General features: G+C 35.5%; 1 protein-coding gene across 9 annotated transcripts in view; it reads left to right on the top strand.

The window, feature by feature from the left end:
* Positions 1-1218: 1218 nt before the first annotated feature.
* Positions 1219-19772, top strand: part of lmo7a (LIM domain 7a) — a 76836-nt gene continuing 58282 nt past the window's right edge. For 4 of the 9 annotated variants that reach the window (XM_049485331.1, XM_049485335.1, XM_049485336.1 and 1 more), the window contains exons 1-4: positions 1221-1407; positions 2761-2929; positions 10109-10179; positions 14916-14985. In XM_049485331.1, coding sequence (XP_049341288.1) covers positions 2864-2929; positions 10109-10179; positions 14916-14985 — 207 coding nt within the window. In that variant the 5' untranslated portion in view covers positions 1221-1407; positions 2761-2863. Of the gene's footprint in view, positions 1408-2760; positions 2930-10108; positions 10180-14915; positions 14986-19772 lie in introns of all 9 variants that reach the window. The other 5 variants (XM_049485333.1, XM_049485330.1, XM_049485338.1 and 2 more) reach the window with 3 other exon arrangements.

Genomic DNA, 19772 nt, shown 5'->3' with positions numbered 1-19772 from the left:
CCCACCCGTTTTCGTTTCCCACCCGTTTTCGTTTTTCGCCCGTTTTCATTCTCCGCCCGTTTTTATTCTCCGCCCGTTTACGTTTCCCACCCGTTTTCGATTCCATCAGAAAACAGATTACCAATAATCCCCCTGCAAAAACATTGAATTCAACCACCTAACTAAACGTTTTCCTTGTTACTGACAGGAAAAAATGCCATGGCAGGTTTTTACACGTGTTCTACTAGTCTAAATAGATTTCCCGTTGTTTTCCCATATGTCACCACGATCAAAAACACTTCTCTGGTCGCTGACTATTTAAAGTCTCGTCGAGCGTACCTCTTTTTATGGCTCATGAATATTCATGAAGCTTATCAGAGGCTAATCAGAGGCAGCCATCCTTGCGCCCCCAATATAAATAATATATATAAAAACACCAGCATTTTACACACATTTCTGTTGGATGATGTGTTGGTCACTATGACATGCAATTTTAATTATATGTATTATATAGTATATGATATTTATATAGTATTATTAATATTTAAAAATAAAAAAGCATGGCCAACTATAGGTATTTAAGGTGTAGTAACTATAGGTCAATATTTTATGTATAAGCATAAATATTGAGTTTATTTAGCTTATTTTGAGTTTAAATCACTTAAAATGAGGTTAAAATAAAATTCTAAGACTGAATAAGAGCAATATTCATAAGTAAGCAAAATAATCACAAACTTACAATAAAAAAAAAATCAATACATTATTATTTTTTTCCATTCAGTATAGTAAAGAAGAAAAATAAAAGTTAATCTTTTCTCGATTTTCAAATGTTTTTTATTTTTGTATTTTGTAAGTCAAATCTGATGGAATGATTCAACTTTTAAAAAAAATGAAAAATCAGAAATTAAAAAAGAAAATATATATTTTTATTTTTTCTAAAATTCCGATTGTGAGGGACACAGAAATGGATGAAAACTTAATGAATTTTTACATTCAATTTTTTTGCATTTAGCTTCAAACGGTCAGAAAATGTAACTGATAAATGTTACACTGACCTAAAACAGTTCCAATTTCTCGTGGCCACTCGGAAAAACGAATTGCCCGCCCCTGCCTCAGAATGTTCAGTGGTGTGTTAACTGCGTGTAGCCGCTTGGGGGCGCAGTGTGCTGAAGCCCGGCCTGCGTGCCGCTGCTGTACTGAGAGCTGAGCGGCGGTAGTAGTAGAGCGGGTGTGCGGGTCTGCAGCTCGGGGCTGTAGGAGAGTTAATTGGGAAACTTTTCTGGAGAGCATGTCGCTGTTCTGAAACCAGTACTGTAACCTGTGTCTGGAGCTGTGGAGGCCTGCAGCGGTGTGCGGTTTAGTGGAGGTATAGTGATGTTAAAGGGCTGTGTGAGGAGCGCAGGAGCGGCGGGGCAGTGCTGTGAACAGGTAAGAGTTCAGACTGGAGACAGAGTGTGTCCAGCGTGCTTCATTATTCCACATACAGCTTAAATTAATTAACTAATTAAAGGATTTTAACCACCAAATTAAAGGAGACTGCTGTAACTTACACTGCACTGTTGTTTTTTCACTGCTAAAGTGTAAATATTGCCTAATGCCTAATTATAACTCTTGCTGAAACATAATGACACAGATTAACATTTTCATATTGTGTGTTCATTACAGTGGACAAGATGTATTTACTTATTTTTTTTTCTCTGTTTTGTTTCACATAACACTAACTGAGACCTGTTGTTTATCAGAATAGACTATTGACGAGCCAATGAAAATGTTTAAAAGCCAATGAAACAATAGTTTAGCCCCGCCCATTGCCCACTGAAATAAAACAACACTACAGCCAAAAAGGCAAATTAAAAAAAGCTAATTTTTACTAATTTTATGTAATTTCTAATCACACTTTTCATCGTTTTTTTATTTAGTGTTTAAGGATGGTTTGTGAGCATAAAAGTTATTAATCAATATCAAATCTAAAATAAAAATGTTAAGCATATCAAATAGATGCAATCCAATAGATGAAAAAAAAACTGTTACTCTTTTTAGTTAATTGAATGTATTGTTTATATAGATTTTATATTCGAATATTAGAGTCTTTCTTTTGTGTGTATTACAGACAGAAAACAGTGTTGTTGTTATTTTTTTAAATATTTTTCCATCCCTGGCACATAATTCAGGTTAGAGGTGGGCGATAGGGCCCTAAAATAATAAAACAATATTTTACAGTATTTTCATGAGAACAATAACACTAAATTAAAAAATATATATATTTCAAGAATACACTACTGCAACAAAATGAAAATAAAATTTTATTATTGCATACAATATAACTGATATATTAAAAAAATACAAGAATTTTATCAGATTTGTAACAGAAGTCAATGATCCAAGATGTCATGATACTAATAATAATGCACTCCAAATATCTCCATATATCCAGGACTGAAGTAAAATAAATGATACTGAACAAAAAGAACCTGTCTCTACTAGATATATAATGGGAAATGAGAACAGTGTGAAAATTTCTTTTTGATAAAAACAGCAAAAAATGAGTACCCTAAAGTACCCTGAGTGGGTGATATGGCACGATATTTCAGGGTATAATATTGTTCATGATATCTGAAAATGTTGGCGATATAAGTACGATACGCCCCTATTTCAGGTCTGAAAGGGTTAACGCAGACCCTCCTGTTTGTAATGTCCTTAAAGGAAAGTCTATTCAGTGTTCAGGACTTTTAAATTTAAGGGGGAAATTGAGGAGACATGTCTAACTGTTGTGTTTTGTAGGTTGTCCAGACTGCAGACTTGTGAATCAAGACTCAGAAGAAGCTAATCTACACACACACACACACACAAACACACACACACACACACACATACTTGTGGAGAGATGGAGTGGAGTGAGTCCTTGTCTGAGTGTGATGCAGCTCTTACAGAAGCTCAGAGATGGATGGAGGTAAGAAATTATACAGCACTTATAAAAACATGAAATTTTGTTTGTTTTAAGAACACTGGCAAATATTTATCAAACTTCTCAGAGTAAGAATGCTGATTCAGGATCAGTTAAAGTTTACTACATTTTTAGATCAGTACTTTTACTCTGAGATGCCTAATAAATAATAAGGCCCATTCTTACTTAAGGTTGATTGGGCCATAGAGGCAAATGAGACAAATTAGAAATTTTAAATAGTCCTTGATGTAAAACCACATCAAAATGAACATCTACAGTATTACAGAACTTTGTCCTTTGTTTGGCTATTTTTTTCCATCAAGAAAGCTCCAAAACTCCCAATCCCAATCACCCTCAAATCACCAGGGTGCTGCTACCTCTTTCACTACCTTTATTTAATAAGGGATATATCTGTACTAAATTTGCAGTTGCTTTTTTCACTTTAAAAGAACACAGTTGAAACTGATGGGTCACGGCGTACCTTTCAGGGTACATTGCTCTGTTTGTACGTCTGACAGTGTATAATACGATATGATATTTGAGAAGTAAATAAATAAATAAATAACAGTCGGTAGACTCATCAGGGCAAGGACAGGACAAAAGGATTGTATGGAACAAATAAATATACTGTATATAGTATATATATAGTCAAGCTGTGGCTTTGAGTATAGGGCTGGATGATATTGCATATGTGTAATATCATGTTATTTATAATACAAAATATGTCATGATGTTTATTTGTTATGACATCTAGTTAGAGAAGTTAGAATGGATAAAACATTAGAACAATCAAGGTGGTGAATCTAAAGATACTGGCAAAAGCTGACAGTATGAGCTGTTTTTATGTAGCATTCATTTACAGCACTAAGTCCAATATATCAGTACTTAGTATCAGCTTTTTGTTTCCAGCAACTTTAAAATGGATGGTTCTTTAATGGAAAGTTTTGGATACTCTATAACCTTTTTTCAAATAGCTTGTTTTGTATTTATAAAAATAGTGTTACCACTTCAATGACATTACTAAAACTGTACAGCTAATAACCATATAGAAAGCTTTATTTATTTTATAGTATTACTGATGACCACTTTGGACAAAAACCTTGTATCTACAGCTGTTTTTTTTCTCTCTTTTAATAATGTGAATACAGCGGTTGTTACACTGGATGTGACTGCATTTAATTATGAATGGACCAATATAAATGCATTCTGTAAAGCAGATCATATTTTTTTTGCATTGATTTCCACTGAAAGTAAAAAAAAAAGAATCATTTTCCAGTAAAGTTGACATTTTGGAGAGTTTTTGTGACCGCAACAATATTCTACTACATGAGCCCAAAGAGTAGCCTGCAGTTTACATTTGTTTATAGTCATTCACTAATAGCACAGACACCATACCGGGATATTGATCTCAATAAATAAATAAATCGTTTTTAACTGATTAACGCAAAATACAGCTTTGTACTTTTTGCTTGTCCTATTCAATCAGACCATGTGGCGCTCCCTTATCCACTTCAAGAACACAAACGATGTGGATCTCTCTGGCCTTGTGAATTCTTCTCTCAGCAGGGGATGGCAGACCAGAGCACTGGCTGTAACTAAACAAATATTGTTCTTATTTCATGAGGGGTGAATCTGAATGCTTTCACTGTGACATCAGCCTGCAACACTTACACACTGGTTCATTGTCATGGGCACAGGGCCTTGGCAGGGCTGTTTCAGAGCAGCCTGGTGCTGATTGCTCCTCTGTATGGAAAGGTAATGTGTCATTGGGCCCCTCATTTGAATGATTAACAGTTTGCCAGGCGTGAGGGCACACTTAACAGAGCTGTAAGTGTGTGTGTGTGTGTGTGTGTATGGGTGTATGGGTGCAGGAGGAAAGGGCAGGTTGTTAAAGTGGACTGAATGGTCTGGAGTCTGTCACATGCGCACATTCTTTCTCCAGACTCCATGGCTGTGGCTTTAGACATTCCTGTTTTGCTTCAGCGATGGCATAGTTTGAAGGTTAAGACTGGTACTTAGCTATGGTGTGAGGAACTGTAAAGAAATGTCTGATTTAATCAGCTGGAATGATTTAGAATGATATATCTGTAGTCATGAGCTCTTTAGTTATTGTTTATGCTGTTTTCTGCATGACACTGGGTCACATGTGGTTTATGTATTTATTTATTTATTTATTCGTTTGTCTGTTAAATATGTTGAAAACTGCTTATCGAATCTTAATAGTTTTTTCTTTTTTGTAATTATTTTTAGTATTTAGTACCTGCTTATTTTATTGCTTTTATTTAGTTTTTTTAAGGCAAGGGTATTACAAAGTTAAAATGAGTTTGTCATGCTGTTGTGTAAGTAATTGTCTCTACTGTCCAGAGAAGTTTTCTTTTAGATTTAGATTTATTGATGTGATGATTTGATTGCATTCAGCATTAAGATTGTTAGTGAGGTCTGGGTGTTGGATTCTCGTCAACCCACCTTATCCACAACGCTCCAGTTAATCCAAAAAGTAGGCTTTTATATTGGTATGTTTCCAACAGCTTTATGTTTATCTGCTCCAGAGATTCCTATTCTCTACTGCAGGGGTGTCCAAACTTTTTTTGTTGGGGGCCAGAAGGAGAAATATATTTGAAGTCACGGGCCACAGACTCTGTAATAAAACAAATAATGAAATATACCAATTTAAATAATACATTTTCCTGATTATTTCATTTACACACCATTTTACATGACTTACTATCTTTATCTTTGACAGTGTTGTGTAAACTAAGATTTTTCAAATTGATGTTTCATTTGATGATGTCTCTTAATATAAAAATCGTTAATTACGGCAACTTTTAGACTCTTTTGCCGTTTTCTGCAGTACAACTGCGCACTCTCTCCGCTTTTAGACTCTTTGGCCCGTTTGTCTGCGCTACAACTTCACTCTCTTTGGCCAGTTTCTGACACCTAGCGTTCAAACTTTGAATCTCACATTATAAAATCCTGCTTAACAGCGGGCCAACTTTAATTCTATTTCTAAAATACCTTGTGGGCCGCTCTAAAAAAAGGAAACGGGCCGCAAATGACCCGCGGGCCGTAGTTTGGACACCCCTGCTCTACAGGGACAAGACAATGCATTTAGTAGAAGAGGTGTCCACAAATATTTGGACATATAGTTTATTTTGTATGTATGCTACAAAATAAATAAATGCTTAATTTTGTGCATTCAGGAAAAAAGTGTATCAAAAATAGAAGGTAAATATCATAAGCTGCATATTAACTGATATGAAAAATTGTGGATGTAAACTAAGGATCAATTTTAAATTGTTAAAGTCTCTGTAATCTTTTTTGTTCAGTTCATAATCTGACATTGTTCCTTCACTTTAGCTCTTAATGTTCTTCTCCTAAATCCACGGGCACTAGACCAGCAGGCCCTACTTCTTGACTTGGAAAATGAGAATGTTGTACACTTGGCATCAGCACTCATTAGTGTTCAGTGTACCCTGTGATTGCATAAGGATTAAAATGCTTTGGCCCAATTAATGATGGGCTGCATTGCGTGTGTCCACACAGCTTAGAAAGCCTGGCTGCTCCTGCTGGCCTGAACAGAAGCTTTGTGTTTGGGTTGTTTGATGCTAATATGTAACTGTTTTAGATTCAGACCTCGCGTCATATAATTGAGCTTCACAGCTGCCGCAGCAGTTTTCTGCCCTAACCCTGTAATGGCACTGTTAATGGATTCAGTAATCCAAGATATATATAGGTATCCTCAAGTGCAGTAGAACTTCTAAAGCCCTGTTAAGTTAAGTTTGAAGGAACACTTTTTAAAAAATCTTGTTACTTATTTTTTTACTGACCTTTATATGGTCAGTAGTTTGGCAGTAGTTTTATTATTATTATTATTATTTATTTTTTTTATTCATCTTTGATTTATTAACTGTTTTGATGTTTTTAATGATTTGTTGCTCCAATTCTAATGTCTACATATTCTCAAAAAATTAGCAAACATTATTGTTATATGAGTTATATGAGAAAAAAAGGGATTATGGTGACATGAATACTTTTCTGTACCATTTCTTAATTAATTTAAGACTTAAATAATTTGTAAAATGGACCATTGAACTTATTATTGCATAATATATATTATAGTGTGCCAATATATGGCTCTGTATGATAAAGTAGAACTTTTATTACTATTAGGAAGAACAACAAGAACAGTTCATTTACTGACTTTGACATAAATACAAGGAATGGTGTTGTTGATTTGTAACTCTGTAACTTTAGTAACTAATAGGATACTTTAATAAAATAAAAAAAGTGAAAAATGCACATTTAAGTGCCAGAAGTTGAACTTACTTTAAATGGTTGTTGATTTCATTAAATTCTTAAATGTATTTGTCCAAAAATACATTTTTAGAGTTATTTAAAACATATTTAAAACATAACAAAAATGAATCAATCCGCCTTAATCTTAAGAACATTACACTTATGTTGTATGTTTTCATTGGTTCTGGAATGTCTGATACCCTTAGGAAGCAGCAGGGGTCAGGATTTCATGTTTTATGTTAGGAGAGTGGAGCTGTGGGAAAACAGACTTACTTGTGTGTATGCAGCAATTTCTTTACATTTTTAAAGTTTTAAGGGTGTGTCTAAAAATATTTTGGCTATATATATATATATATATATATATATATATATATATATATATATATATATATATATATATATATATATATATATATATAACAGTGAATTTAATCCAGTTTCATAGATATTTTCACAGTCACCCTCTATTTAAAACGTGCTGTATGAAGGAAGGTATGCTATAAAAATAAACTAGAATGCTGCTTTTATTTTGCTGTACAGTTCTGAAGATGCAAGTACATGTCCTGTGAAGCTGTATATCTAATGGAGCAGAACAATGGTGGGAGCTACGTTTGGAGGATTTTTTAGCCAACACCTATTGATCCTGGTGAAGCCAGTTCTACCTGTTTTACTCGCTCAGGCCTCCTGAGACTGACATTGCCCTGTGCCCTCAAACAATACCATCTTTCTGATTTCTTTTATGATGTGTATTTTTGGGTCAGGTTATTTTTTACTTGTTTGTGGTAGTTTGTGGTAGTTGTATAATAGACAAAAAAACAAACATTTAAAAAATATTTTACGTTAAACATATTTTTAACTATATGTTGTTTTTTGCACCTGAACCCAGAGTATTACCCAATTAGGCCTGACACAATTATTACATACATTACATTGCTTCATCAGAATTATTATGCATTATTAAGATAATGCATTCATCACAATCATTTTCTTCCTTTCTTCCAAAATTCAACATGTTAGTATTCCTCAACCAGTATCTACCTAGCCTAATAAAAACAGTTTTTGGACCATAGTACATTTAATCTAGCAAATGTACATCTATTATTTTCAATATTATAGGATGTAATATGCATATTTATCACTTTATTAACATAGAAACTGCATTTAAATCTACCATTCAATAAATTGGCATTCTTTTTCATAATATTTTGTGCTCATTATTGCAGTAATATTACGTCTTATTTAGCCTTGCTAAAATTGTTTTGCTCTAAAATAGTTAATCCGTTAATGTTAACGGTCATATAAATATAATATTTCAATGACAGTTAATTGTGATCTGAAATTGAATGAACCTAACTGCTAGGGCAGCAACAATTAGTTGACATAAGCAACAATGTTTATTCTAAAAAGAATTGTTGAAGTTTCAGGGCTGATTAATGGATAACTTGTAGCAGCACCACACTGCACAAAGTGCTGGGGACAGAAAAGCAATGAGAGAAAGTTAAGGGCTCGGTTCACACTCAGTGTGGTCAAAAACATTTCCAAACACGACAGAATACATATTTTCTCAGTAAATATCAGAACACTTCACATTTAAATGTCTTCTGGGCATTTAAATCACATGTTGGTCTATTTCTATATTGTTGAAGTGTAAGAGAAAGCTAGGAACAGGAGCCATACCTACAGAAAACAGAGAAGAAGGGCATGACAAAAATAACCGTATAGACTAATCTGAAGAATAATCAATATACTACCAAAATAAACATTAGTTGCAGCCTTTGTGACAGCGCTACAGTCGATACCAGTGCTTGTTTATTTTTCTTCCTTTTGCAAGTTAAAGTCTGCCCTCCCCTTGTGGAATCATTTGGGACTTTCTACTTGTGTTTATTTATTAAAGTCTAACAGGTCTAATGTACAGTATTGTGGAAATGTTTTAGGTACCTGTGGGAAATCTAAGTAAAGAAAAAGCTTCTTATCTCTGCAGTAAGTGTTTATTAGCTTAGTAAAAACACTAGCATTACAATAAATACGAACAGCAAAACATCTCCTTATCTCTCATCATCCAAATTTAGTAGTGTTATTTCTAGTTCTCATCATATCAACACCTGGTTTGGTAAATTTGGTAAATCAGGTGAGCTGCTGATGGAACTAAACACACATGCTGGCTGAGGAGCATCCAGGAGAAATCTGGAACTAAACTTTGTTCTACAGCTTGGCACAGGATACAACCTACTTACCTAAAAATAAAAAAAATCTTGTTACCTTTTGCTGTATTTATATTTATTTGCATCTGTTTAAATCATATTTGGTGCTTTTTTCAGGCAAAAACACTCGTATTGCTAAGAGAAATGAATTAGTGTAATTTGCTTAATTAGGTGCCTAAAACCTTTGCACAGTACTGTATGTGATTACTGAGTCACTTTTCTTTACTGTCATACATTCAGAAGCAGTTTTGGTAGGCTCTAAAAGGAGCTAGTGTTTATTTTTTGGGATTAGCCAGTGAGAGTGCATGTTGTAATCAGGGGGTAATCACAATGTACATGCTTCCCAGTGTGGGTAAGCAATAACAATAGGGTGCCTCTCCTCCGTATCCTGCAGAAGTTGCTTGAGATCATTGGAAAGGCATGAGGCTGGAGCTGCACGCTGTATTGTCACATTCTTCCAGATGCTCTTGTTTTCCGCGGTTTGGCTGCTGGGCTCCTGCCCTGTTTGCTGAAGGACTTGGAGCAAAGTGAGGCAAACTCAAGATCTCACTCGAGAGAATACGCTCTGCTGATGATTTGCTGGTCCTTTCAGGATAGGAACTCTGGAAGCCTGGAACATTCCTCTAATTGCACATCTTACCTTCTCACTCAGTGACTGTTGCTTCCTGTGTTTGTTCTCTCTGTACAGGCGGTCACTAAGAAGAAGTTTGGGAGTTGCAGCTTCCGGAGCTCTCTGGAGAATGGAGTACTGCTGTGTGAGTAAGTAATACTGTTTTTCACTTTGCACTTTAGTGTAGTTTTGATATGTATCTTTTTTTTTTTGACAGCAAAAAAAAAAAAAAATTTTAGATGAGTTTGTCGATTTGATTCAGTATTTTTTTTTGACTCTGTAAAAGCTGTTTTCTGCATTTTGCAAAGGTCCAAATAAGCCAAATAAATAAATAAAGAATGCATGCAACATCATTCAGCATGTTTTGTGCTTTTGTTGAAATGATACAGAGAGTGTTACTTTGGTGTAGTTCAAGGAAAGTGAAGGTAGGCAATATAGCGCTAAAATAATATCACAATATTTTAGGATCTTTTAGCGATAGTTATAAACTGCAAACATAAATAAATATAAAAAATTCAGTTAATAGCAAATCAAGTAAGAAAAGTGTATATATTTTTTGTGTTATTCAGAAATGATGATGATGATATTATTGTGTACAATTTGAAAATGCACAAAGATATAGTCAATATTGAATCTAATATGGTTCCGCTGTGTGAGTAAGTAATACTGTTTTTTACTTTGCACTTTAATTTAGCTTTGACATATCTTTTTTTTTTTTAACGGCAAAAAAAGCTTAGACAAGTTTGTTGATTTGATTCAGGATTTTAACTCTGTAAAAGCTGTTTTTACATTAAATAAATGTGTAAATAAGCCAAATAAATAAATAATGCATGCAACATCATTTAGCATGATAATTCTACATAATTAATTATATGAAAAATAACCCTAAATCTTCAGTCAATAGCAAATCAAGGACAAAAGGTATCTATTATTGTTTTATTCAGAAATTAGAATGATAATATTGTGTACAATTTGAAAATGCACAGTGGTGTAGTCAATATTGAATCTAATATGACAATTTCTATACCACTGCTTTTGCGTTGTGTAAAAATTGCATTTTTCTTACCTTTCATCTTGACATTACCTTCAAATTAGGAATTCCAGAAATTGCTAGAGAGCCGCCCCGGAACCAGTTCTAAATTTGCGAGTATGATAAACATGCACATTCAGCTGGGCGCGGCAGCAATGTAGTGTTTGTGTTGTTATTGTTTCAATGCTTTTGCTGCTGATGTACCAAACACTGACCTGCCCCTTCCAGTAATTCTTGACTAGGACTTATTTTGTCTGCTTGCACTTAGGCATACTTTTTAAGCACAGCCTCAGAAAGCGTTTTGGCTGGCAGATGAAAATAAAGAATGAGGGGAAAGTGTTTACAGGACAGATGTAATGAAGTGTTTTGCAGAGACCTGAGCACTATGCCAGTCTGTTGGTGAGGAGGGAGGGAGGTGGAACTTCTGGGTGGGGGAGGCTTTTTGGAGGGTGGGTTTACTCCAGACAAGCTGGCCAGTGCAAGCTCAGGGTTTTCAGCTCCATTTCTGAACCTGACTGGGTGGTTCTGGGCTGATGCGTGGGCAGCAGCACCTCTGGATCGACACGCTGGTGTCAGATCAGTGAGTCAGCAGCCTAATGATGAGCTCTGTCCATTACAGACGCTCACTGCACCCTTTCTGAACCATGCGCTGCACACAGCCTTTTGCTTAATTATAGTCTGCACTGAGCCAGTAACTCGGCTGTTTCCACACTATAAAATAATAAAAAGGGTGTAGTTCAGGAAAGCTGGCCTTTGTAACATTAACCACTTTTATCCATATAAAAGTTCTGCTGAATAAAAAAAAAACAGATGGGCAATATGAAAATAACGCTCTTAACAATTCTGAACTATGTGGTTTCTGAATATTATCATGAACATTGTCAATAAAATTAAAAAAAAATAAATAAAAGTCAGATTTAATAATGCAGACAAATTACAGGGTCAAAGGTAATTTCTGAAGTAGATTCTCTGGCATTGTCTACTGGGCTGGTCAAAACATTAGTGTTAGCAGGGCCAGACACAGCTTCCTGTGTGTTGTTCCTGGAAAACATTTAAATTAAAAAAAAGTAGATATTTACTGTTTAAATACAGTGATCATCATGCTTTAAAGATAAAAAAAAACTATATTAACTGGATGTTTTGTTACAAAAAGTGTGAGTTAATCCCGGTTAATTATATCTAGTTCAGGAAATGTTGCAATGAAACCATTATTGTAAAGTTAGGCGGTTTTGCATTTTTTTTTATGAGGCATAATTTTGTAATTAATCTTGTGCATGATGAAAAATGTATTGAAAAAAGTATTGAAATATATTATTGACTGGTTTTGGAATAAGGGGTGAAGTTTTATTTTGGTGATCTTCTCCTTTAAAGTCAGCACGAATAGAAGATCATTCATGAGATCACATTACTTCTGTCCCATGACGTGTTTGTTTTTGAGTAACACGCTGCATTAGAAAGAAGCTCTGCACTTACTCACTGTTTATACTCAGTGAATGGTGAGAATGCTGGGTTTCTGAATCAGTTTCTTTGATTTTGCTATTTATAGGTATATGTTTGAGTAAAATGAGCGTTGTTGTTTTATTCTGTAAACTACGGACAATTTGTTTTTCCAAATTTCAAATAAAAATGTTGTCATTTAGAGCATTTATTTGCAGACCTCCAATAATGGCAAGAAATCAAGTTCATATTCATAAAGATATAAGAGTTAAGAAATATTTGGTGTAATAACCCTGATTTTCAATCACAGTTTTCATGCATCTTGGCATGTTCTCCTCCACCAGTCTTACACACTGCTTTTGAATAACTTTGTCACTCCTGGTGCAAAAAATCAAGCACTTCTGCTTGTTTTGATGGCTTGTGATCATACATCTTTCTCTGTATTATATTTTCCACCTTAACCACTTTTAAGTGGTTTCATTTTTTTCCAGAGCTGTATAATTACAACTAAAAGACGCTTTAGAGACCCAGCCCATTAAATCTGATGGAAGGTTGTGAGAATAAACTATTATTGAAAAAGGATACAGCTGTCTATTAATAGACTCTGTCACCTCATTATGGTCAATTCAATGCTATCAGTCATTCCCAATCCTGGTCCTGGAGGACTGCCTGCCCTGCACATTTTAGTGTTTATCTTTCTCCCAATACACCTGATCCAGCTAATCAGCTCATTAACAAGCTGTTTCTGAGCTGAAGGCTGTGTGTTAGAGCAGAAAACTACTAAAGTCTGGTGTTCTCCAGGACCAGGGTTGGAAATCACAGCTGTATACTGTTGACAGTTGTGTTTATTTTTGCAAAGGCCATATGATTAATAACTAGAAAAGGAGAACTACATTCCTAACTTATCTGAGTCCTTCAGTGCTTCCTGAGCTGGATTAGGTTTTGGACACAGAATACGTAAAACTATTAAGGGCAGGGGATTCCCAAAAGTTTGTATTGAAACATGCAGTTAAGATTCCCAATATAATAAAAAAAATAATATTGTGTATCACAATAACAAGACTGATCACAATAAAGATCAGATATTGTTATAGTTTCACCCCTGACACCATCCCCTAGTAATCCACTACCACCATTATGTTTTCATATTATTTTAATTCCAGGCTCAGCACCGTGTTCACAGTGAAAGTGAGTGGTGCTCTCAGTTGCTCTTAGAGTGTTTTCACAGCCTATAACAGCACCCTTTATATTGTTAACAATGTAACCAGTGATTTGCTTTTCTTAAACCAGTCAAAACCAGTTAAAGGGTTGTTTTGTCCAGAGAGAACTACAATTAAAGATAGGATGATATGGCCCAAAATAATATCACATTATATTTTGCGATATTTATATTTTGGGCAATAATGATATTCTTGACAATATGACAAAGCACTGAATAAATAATCTGCTATTTGTCTATATCATTGCATACAATATGATATGACACACCACTAAATGAGTTGTAACAGGAGCTAATGATTCCAACATGTCATGATACTAATAATGCACTCAAGATATTCAGGATTGAAGTAAAATCAATTATACTGGACATATATATTCTGTCTCTATTAGATATTTAGAGAGAAAAAAAAGTTGTGCCCTTGTGGCCTATATGGTGCTAAAATAATATCACAATATTTCACTGTATTTCTCCAGTAACAGTATTTAAAAATGTTGGTAATATTATTGTTGATTATATGACATGGCACACCCCTAGTTGTGAGCATTGTTCATAAACCAAAATTCATTTATTTTAATTTTCCAAAAATATGGCCTGTAGAAGAATATTTTTTTCTATAACTGATTACTTCCACACTTTGTATAGTTTTTGTATTTATATATTCATGCATATATTTTTAAATGTCTTTTTAGAGTCTTATTTTTCTTACTTTGCTCTCTTATTATACTACCACTATTGTTTGTTTCTACTGTGTTGTGTAACTGCTAGTGGCTGCTAAATTTCCTTTGGGATCAATAAAGTATCTAGAGATGGATGGATGGATGGATGGTTGGTTGGTTGGTTGGTTGGATGGTTGGTTGGTTGGTTGGTTGGATGGTTGGATGGATGGATGGATCCAGATACATAGATACTTTATTGATCCCCGAGGGGTAATAATTTGGGGAAATTACATAGATAGTATCCGTCTATCTATCTAATGTTGGAAGCAAAATATTTGTGTGTCTACCTTGTTCAGATCCCTGTGAGAGTCTATAAAACAAAGGCATGTGTTAAACATTAAAAGCCATAAACAGTTTGCAGATGCACCTTACTACTGTTTGTGCTCATAATGAAGTTCACTAAATCTGTTCTCTCTCTCTTTCTCCCTCTCTCTCTCTTTCTCTCTCTCTCTTTCTCTCTGTCTCTCTCTCTCTCCTCAGTCTAGTTAACAAGATCAAGCCTGGCATTATCAGGAGAGTTAACAGACATTCCACACCTATTGCTGGCCTTGTAAGTTCCTGTTTTCTATTGTGTTTTAATGTGGAATGCATAATATGTCTGTAGAACCGAACACAGCCTTTTTTTACGTAGTGATTGAAAAAACACATGGTTATGAACAATCTGCTACCACAGCCAAAAAATGTAAATATTTTGTACCACGCTAATTGCATTTTTATTTTATATCTGCTGATTCATTTAGAAATACACTTGTCGTAAAGATTCCTCAGCAGTAATAAAATGGCAGTTCAGATTAAACCACCCCTCCACTCCCATAGAACTACATTTCATGGCAAAATGCCTATTTCACACACTGTACAGACTTGACCCAGACAAAATGTTCCTCATAATGACTTTACCACTAACCTAAAAGGTGATTTATCTGCCTTTTCACACTAAAATCACATGAAATGTCTTCATCCACATATTGCTTTTTTGTTTGCATGCTGTACAGTTCAGTTCTGTGGTGAGATGTTTTAATCTTTGCCATGAACAAAGAAACATTAAAACTTAAAGGTGTCATTCCATAATTTTTTTTATTCATTTTAAAATGTATACTTGTGGTCTCTAATATGAAAAAAAATGCCATGTGAGCTGTTTTTTGTGAAAAAAAAAAAAAAAAAAAAAAAAACTGGTGATATGGTATAACTCTGCTTTAGTCCGGTGGAGAGGGGAGGCTGTTGCTCATGAATATTCATACATACAAACATATCGCCTCTGATTGGCTAACTGTGACAGCGAGAGGGACAACAGTTAGAAACGTTTTAATATAAAGACATTTTTACACTAATAACTAATCTTTGCAATGTCATATGTTACTTTACAACATGTGTAATGCCCTGCTAAGTGCAGTTCAGCAATTAACTTGGTCTTAGAGTTTCTGTAAAACGTGAAATCCACTGGAGATAAACACACATAGTTGGATAGTCCAGGTCCAAAAAGTAAAAAACCACCCAGGCAGTTGGAACAAAACCCTGGGGTGGATTTTACTTTTATCTAGTGTAAACAGAACTGTTTGGCTGGTGGTGTTCCATAGACAAATTCTAATCATTTGATCATTAGCTCTGAATTACTGGGTAAAGCATAAAACACTGATGTGTTATTTACACAAATAAGACAGGAATGAACTGCCATGTTGTTTCTAACACTGTTAGCTCCTGTCTGAAAGAGATCCCTGGTTGGCTTCAGCTCTGTGGGCGGTCGCGAGCCAAGGTGGGCAAGGCCATGAATACTAATTTATGAGTTGACAGAGACACAGGTGCTTTTTCCGATCGACTCGTTTTTCTGAACATTTTCTTTTTCTAGCTACTGCAGACAATGTGGGTTGAGAAAAAGTTTCATGTGCAGCATCCATACAACTCAAAGAGACCTGTAGTATTTCACAAAGAACAAGAAAAAGTGGATTTTAGCAGAAAGACACCTTTAATATCTCTAAAGACAGCATGCACATTTTATCTGCAACAGTGAGTCACATGCACAGTTTTGAAGTGGTCCTAAGAGACCATGTCATTCCAGTTACACTCACTTTACGCTGCCTTCTCCCCTCAAGTACATAAAAGTGGCTCAGTTGCTCGAGTTGAGCCCTGCATGTTCTGTGGCATTTTGGCTTGAAGTGCAGCAAAGCATGCAGGCCCATTTGGTGCCCATTACCCTTTAAAACAGCAGGATATTTACCAAGGTAAATCTGGATATGCAGCTCCCTGTCCAACAAGCATTACTGTGGTATTTCCGTGCGAAGTTTCCAAACCTGAAATTTACTGAGTATAAACTTTCAACTGAGAACTGAAATGGCAATGTTCTTGTAACGGCATGCTAAAGAAAACATTTCAAAACAGTCCCAGTTTGGAAGATATTTTTGCTGTCGTAAAGTTGCTGTCAAACATCTCTGTGTTGGGAGCACTGAATTAGAGCTGAAACGTGTGGAGGAACACTGTGAGATCTGTGCAGCTATGATTATAACTGCGGAAATGTATTTTTGTCAGAAATCATTATTGTTCTGTCAGTTTACCATTGATATACATTAATACATCCAAACACACAGGCTTTAAATCTGGTAAAACCAAGGCTCATTAGGAACAGAGTGGAGCTCTGTGGTTTACTGGACTATTTACTGACTTTGGCTAACGGTTCCTCCAGTGTATCCTCTGTTTAGTTTCATTTTGTCCGTAGATCAGTTTTCCATAGCTGAGCTCCTTATGTTCCATCAGACCTCAGAGCTGTGGTTTTCCTCCCTGTCCCATTGGATAGCTGATCCTCCTTTTAACAATCTGGAGAGGAAACCTACACTTGTGTGGTGTGCTGCTTGGCCACATTAGAAAATTTGGTCTGGATAGTCTTTGCGTTGAGGTTGAGCTGAGGGATGACTGCAGGGGCTCAGAGTCTGTAAACAGGCTATAATTGAGCTGGGTTGCTATATCTGAACCAGACCTCGCCAGCGGGAATAGGGAATTGGCATAAAGGATTATTTTAATAAGTCTTTTTAGTAGACCACCAAACTTGAAATCTTGTTTATTCCAAAGGGGAAAAAATCAAGCAATAATTATTATTCAACAAAATTATAGCCCCTATTAAAATATGTAATTATTTTTATACACCAGTATATATATATATGTGTATATATGGTATATATGTATAACAGTCAAAAATTTGGACACACTTTAAATTCAGTGGTTTTTCATTATTATTTCATTTTCTGTGTTGTAGATTAATACTAAAGTCATCCAAACTGTGAAAAAAAACATATAAAAATTATTTAGTCAGAAATTGAACACTAAATATAAATGTTTTATATTTTAGATTCTTTAAAGTAGCACCTCTTGCATAGATGACAGCTTTGCACATCTTGGCTGGATTTTATTAGTCATTTTAATAAGGGAGAGTCACCTGGAATGGCTTTCAGTTAACAGCTGTGCTGAACTTGTGAATAATTAATTAATCACTTAAATTTCTTGCCTCTTAATGTGTTTGAGAGCATCAGCTGTAAAGTTGTGAAGAGGTACAGTTGGCGAATACAGTGAAAAGCTCTATTTATTATGGCATATTTTTTGCACTGTAAGACACACTTAAATTTCTTTTTTCCAAAAATCGTCAGTTCGTCTCATAATCCGGTGCACCTTATATATGAATTCTACCAGATAGGTTGTAAGGAGTAGTAAAGCTACTCCGCTGAAGTGCAGAGCTATACAGAAGTTTTAGTTTAGTTCTCCAGCACTCAGAGTTGAGACTGGAGCAGTATTAGCATTAGCCACTAACCGCACTAAGCGCTAGCTCGTTTGCCGTTCAAAGGGGAGTAGTATTGGCCTGTAGCCTGCTGCTAACCCCGGCTAGCACTGCTGGAGCAGCATTAGCATTACCAGCTAAGCGCTAGCTCTTCTGCAGTTCAAAGTTAAGTATTATTAGCCTGTAGTCTCTGCGCTTGCTTACTGTGTTAAAACAAGCTATGTGGAACGAACCGCTAGCTAATATCACACTGGCTTACCGGAACACTCAGGGCTTCTCAGTGTAGCTCTGTTGGGCAGCATTAGTCGCTAACCATGCCTAGCCTTAGTGGAAATCTGCATATCTAAGCTTACTGTAAATAAAACAGAAGCGCTTTACTCTCCCAAATAAACAGTTCTCTGTGTAGATTAATATCCAGCGCTCTTTTGTTTTTAAAGAATTACAGTTTTGTTTATTTAACTTAGCTAAGCTTGGCTTTACAGGTCGCGCCACCCAGCGGCGAGACCTGCTGAATTAGAAGGAAACCATGGCAACAACCCTGTTCCTTACTCATTTCACATAATGCGTTTTATAACCCAGAGCACCTTGTGTATGAAAATAGACGTTCACGGTTTGTGCCCCTTATAATCCCTTTCGGTTAATTAAAGAAAAATCTTTAAGAAAAGGAGTTCAGTCCACCTGAAAAATTTCAAGAATTTATCCTCAAGTATCCTCAAGTGCAGTTGCAATGTCCATCAAAAACATACTGATGAAACTGGCTCTCTTCAGGACCGCCCCAAAAAAGGAAGACCAAGAGCTACCTCTGTTGCACAGGGTTAGTTTATCAGAGTTACCAGCCTCAGAAACTGCTAGTTAACAGGTTCCCAGATTAGAGCAGAGCATAGCATAGATTTGCTATAATATTCCCTAGGTGTTCCTTCATAGTCTGGATGACTTCAGTATTCATTTACAATGAGGTAAATACAAATATTCAAACTTTTGACTGGTACTGTAGATATATGCACACATACATGAACAGTGCACTGTGTAAATACATATATATTTATATATATTCATTATATAACATCATTGAAATCTTCACACTAATCTATGGTTCTTAAGCAGGCTATGGTTATTTACATTTAGAGTAGATGGCCACTGAATAATGACTCTTAAGTGGCTGACATTCTTGAGGAGAGGCTTGCGAGTTATGTGGGGTGGATTATAATTGTTGGATGGGCCCAGCATTTTTGACAGGATTATGTGAACTGACTACAAAGTCAGCGTGAGATACTTTCTGTGTCATTATCTCTGCATGATTTGGGGCTGAGTATTAATTCTGAACATAGCAGGACTGGTTTTGGTTTCAGATGTTAGGGCTGCTGGAGTTGATTAAAAGGGACGGCTGTGTGTGAAGAGTCAGGCCTAAACATGGGACTCAGTTATGCAAATTGTTAACGGATGCCATATTTCCACTAATAAAATCCTTCCTTTTCATTGGTACTGGATTGTCCAGTTTAGGAGTGGCATCACGGAATTATTTTGCAACACTTATTAGCAATCAGAAAAGAAAGGAATGCATAAAGCATGCATGGTCTAGG

This window comes from Astyanax mexicanus, chromosome 11 (assembly GCF_023375975.1).
Source record: "Astyanax mexicanus isolate ESR-SI-001 chromosome 11, AstMex3_surface, whole genome shotgun sequence".
Lineage (NCBI taxonomy): Eukaryota > Metazoa > Chordata > Actinopteri > Characiformes > Acestrorhamphidae > Astyanax > Astyanax mexicanus.
Note: the sequence above shows the minus strand (reverse complement) of the source record. Positions and strands in the feature narration are given on the sequence as shown.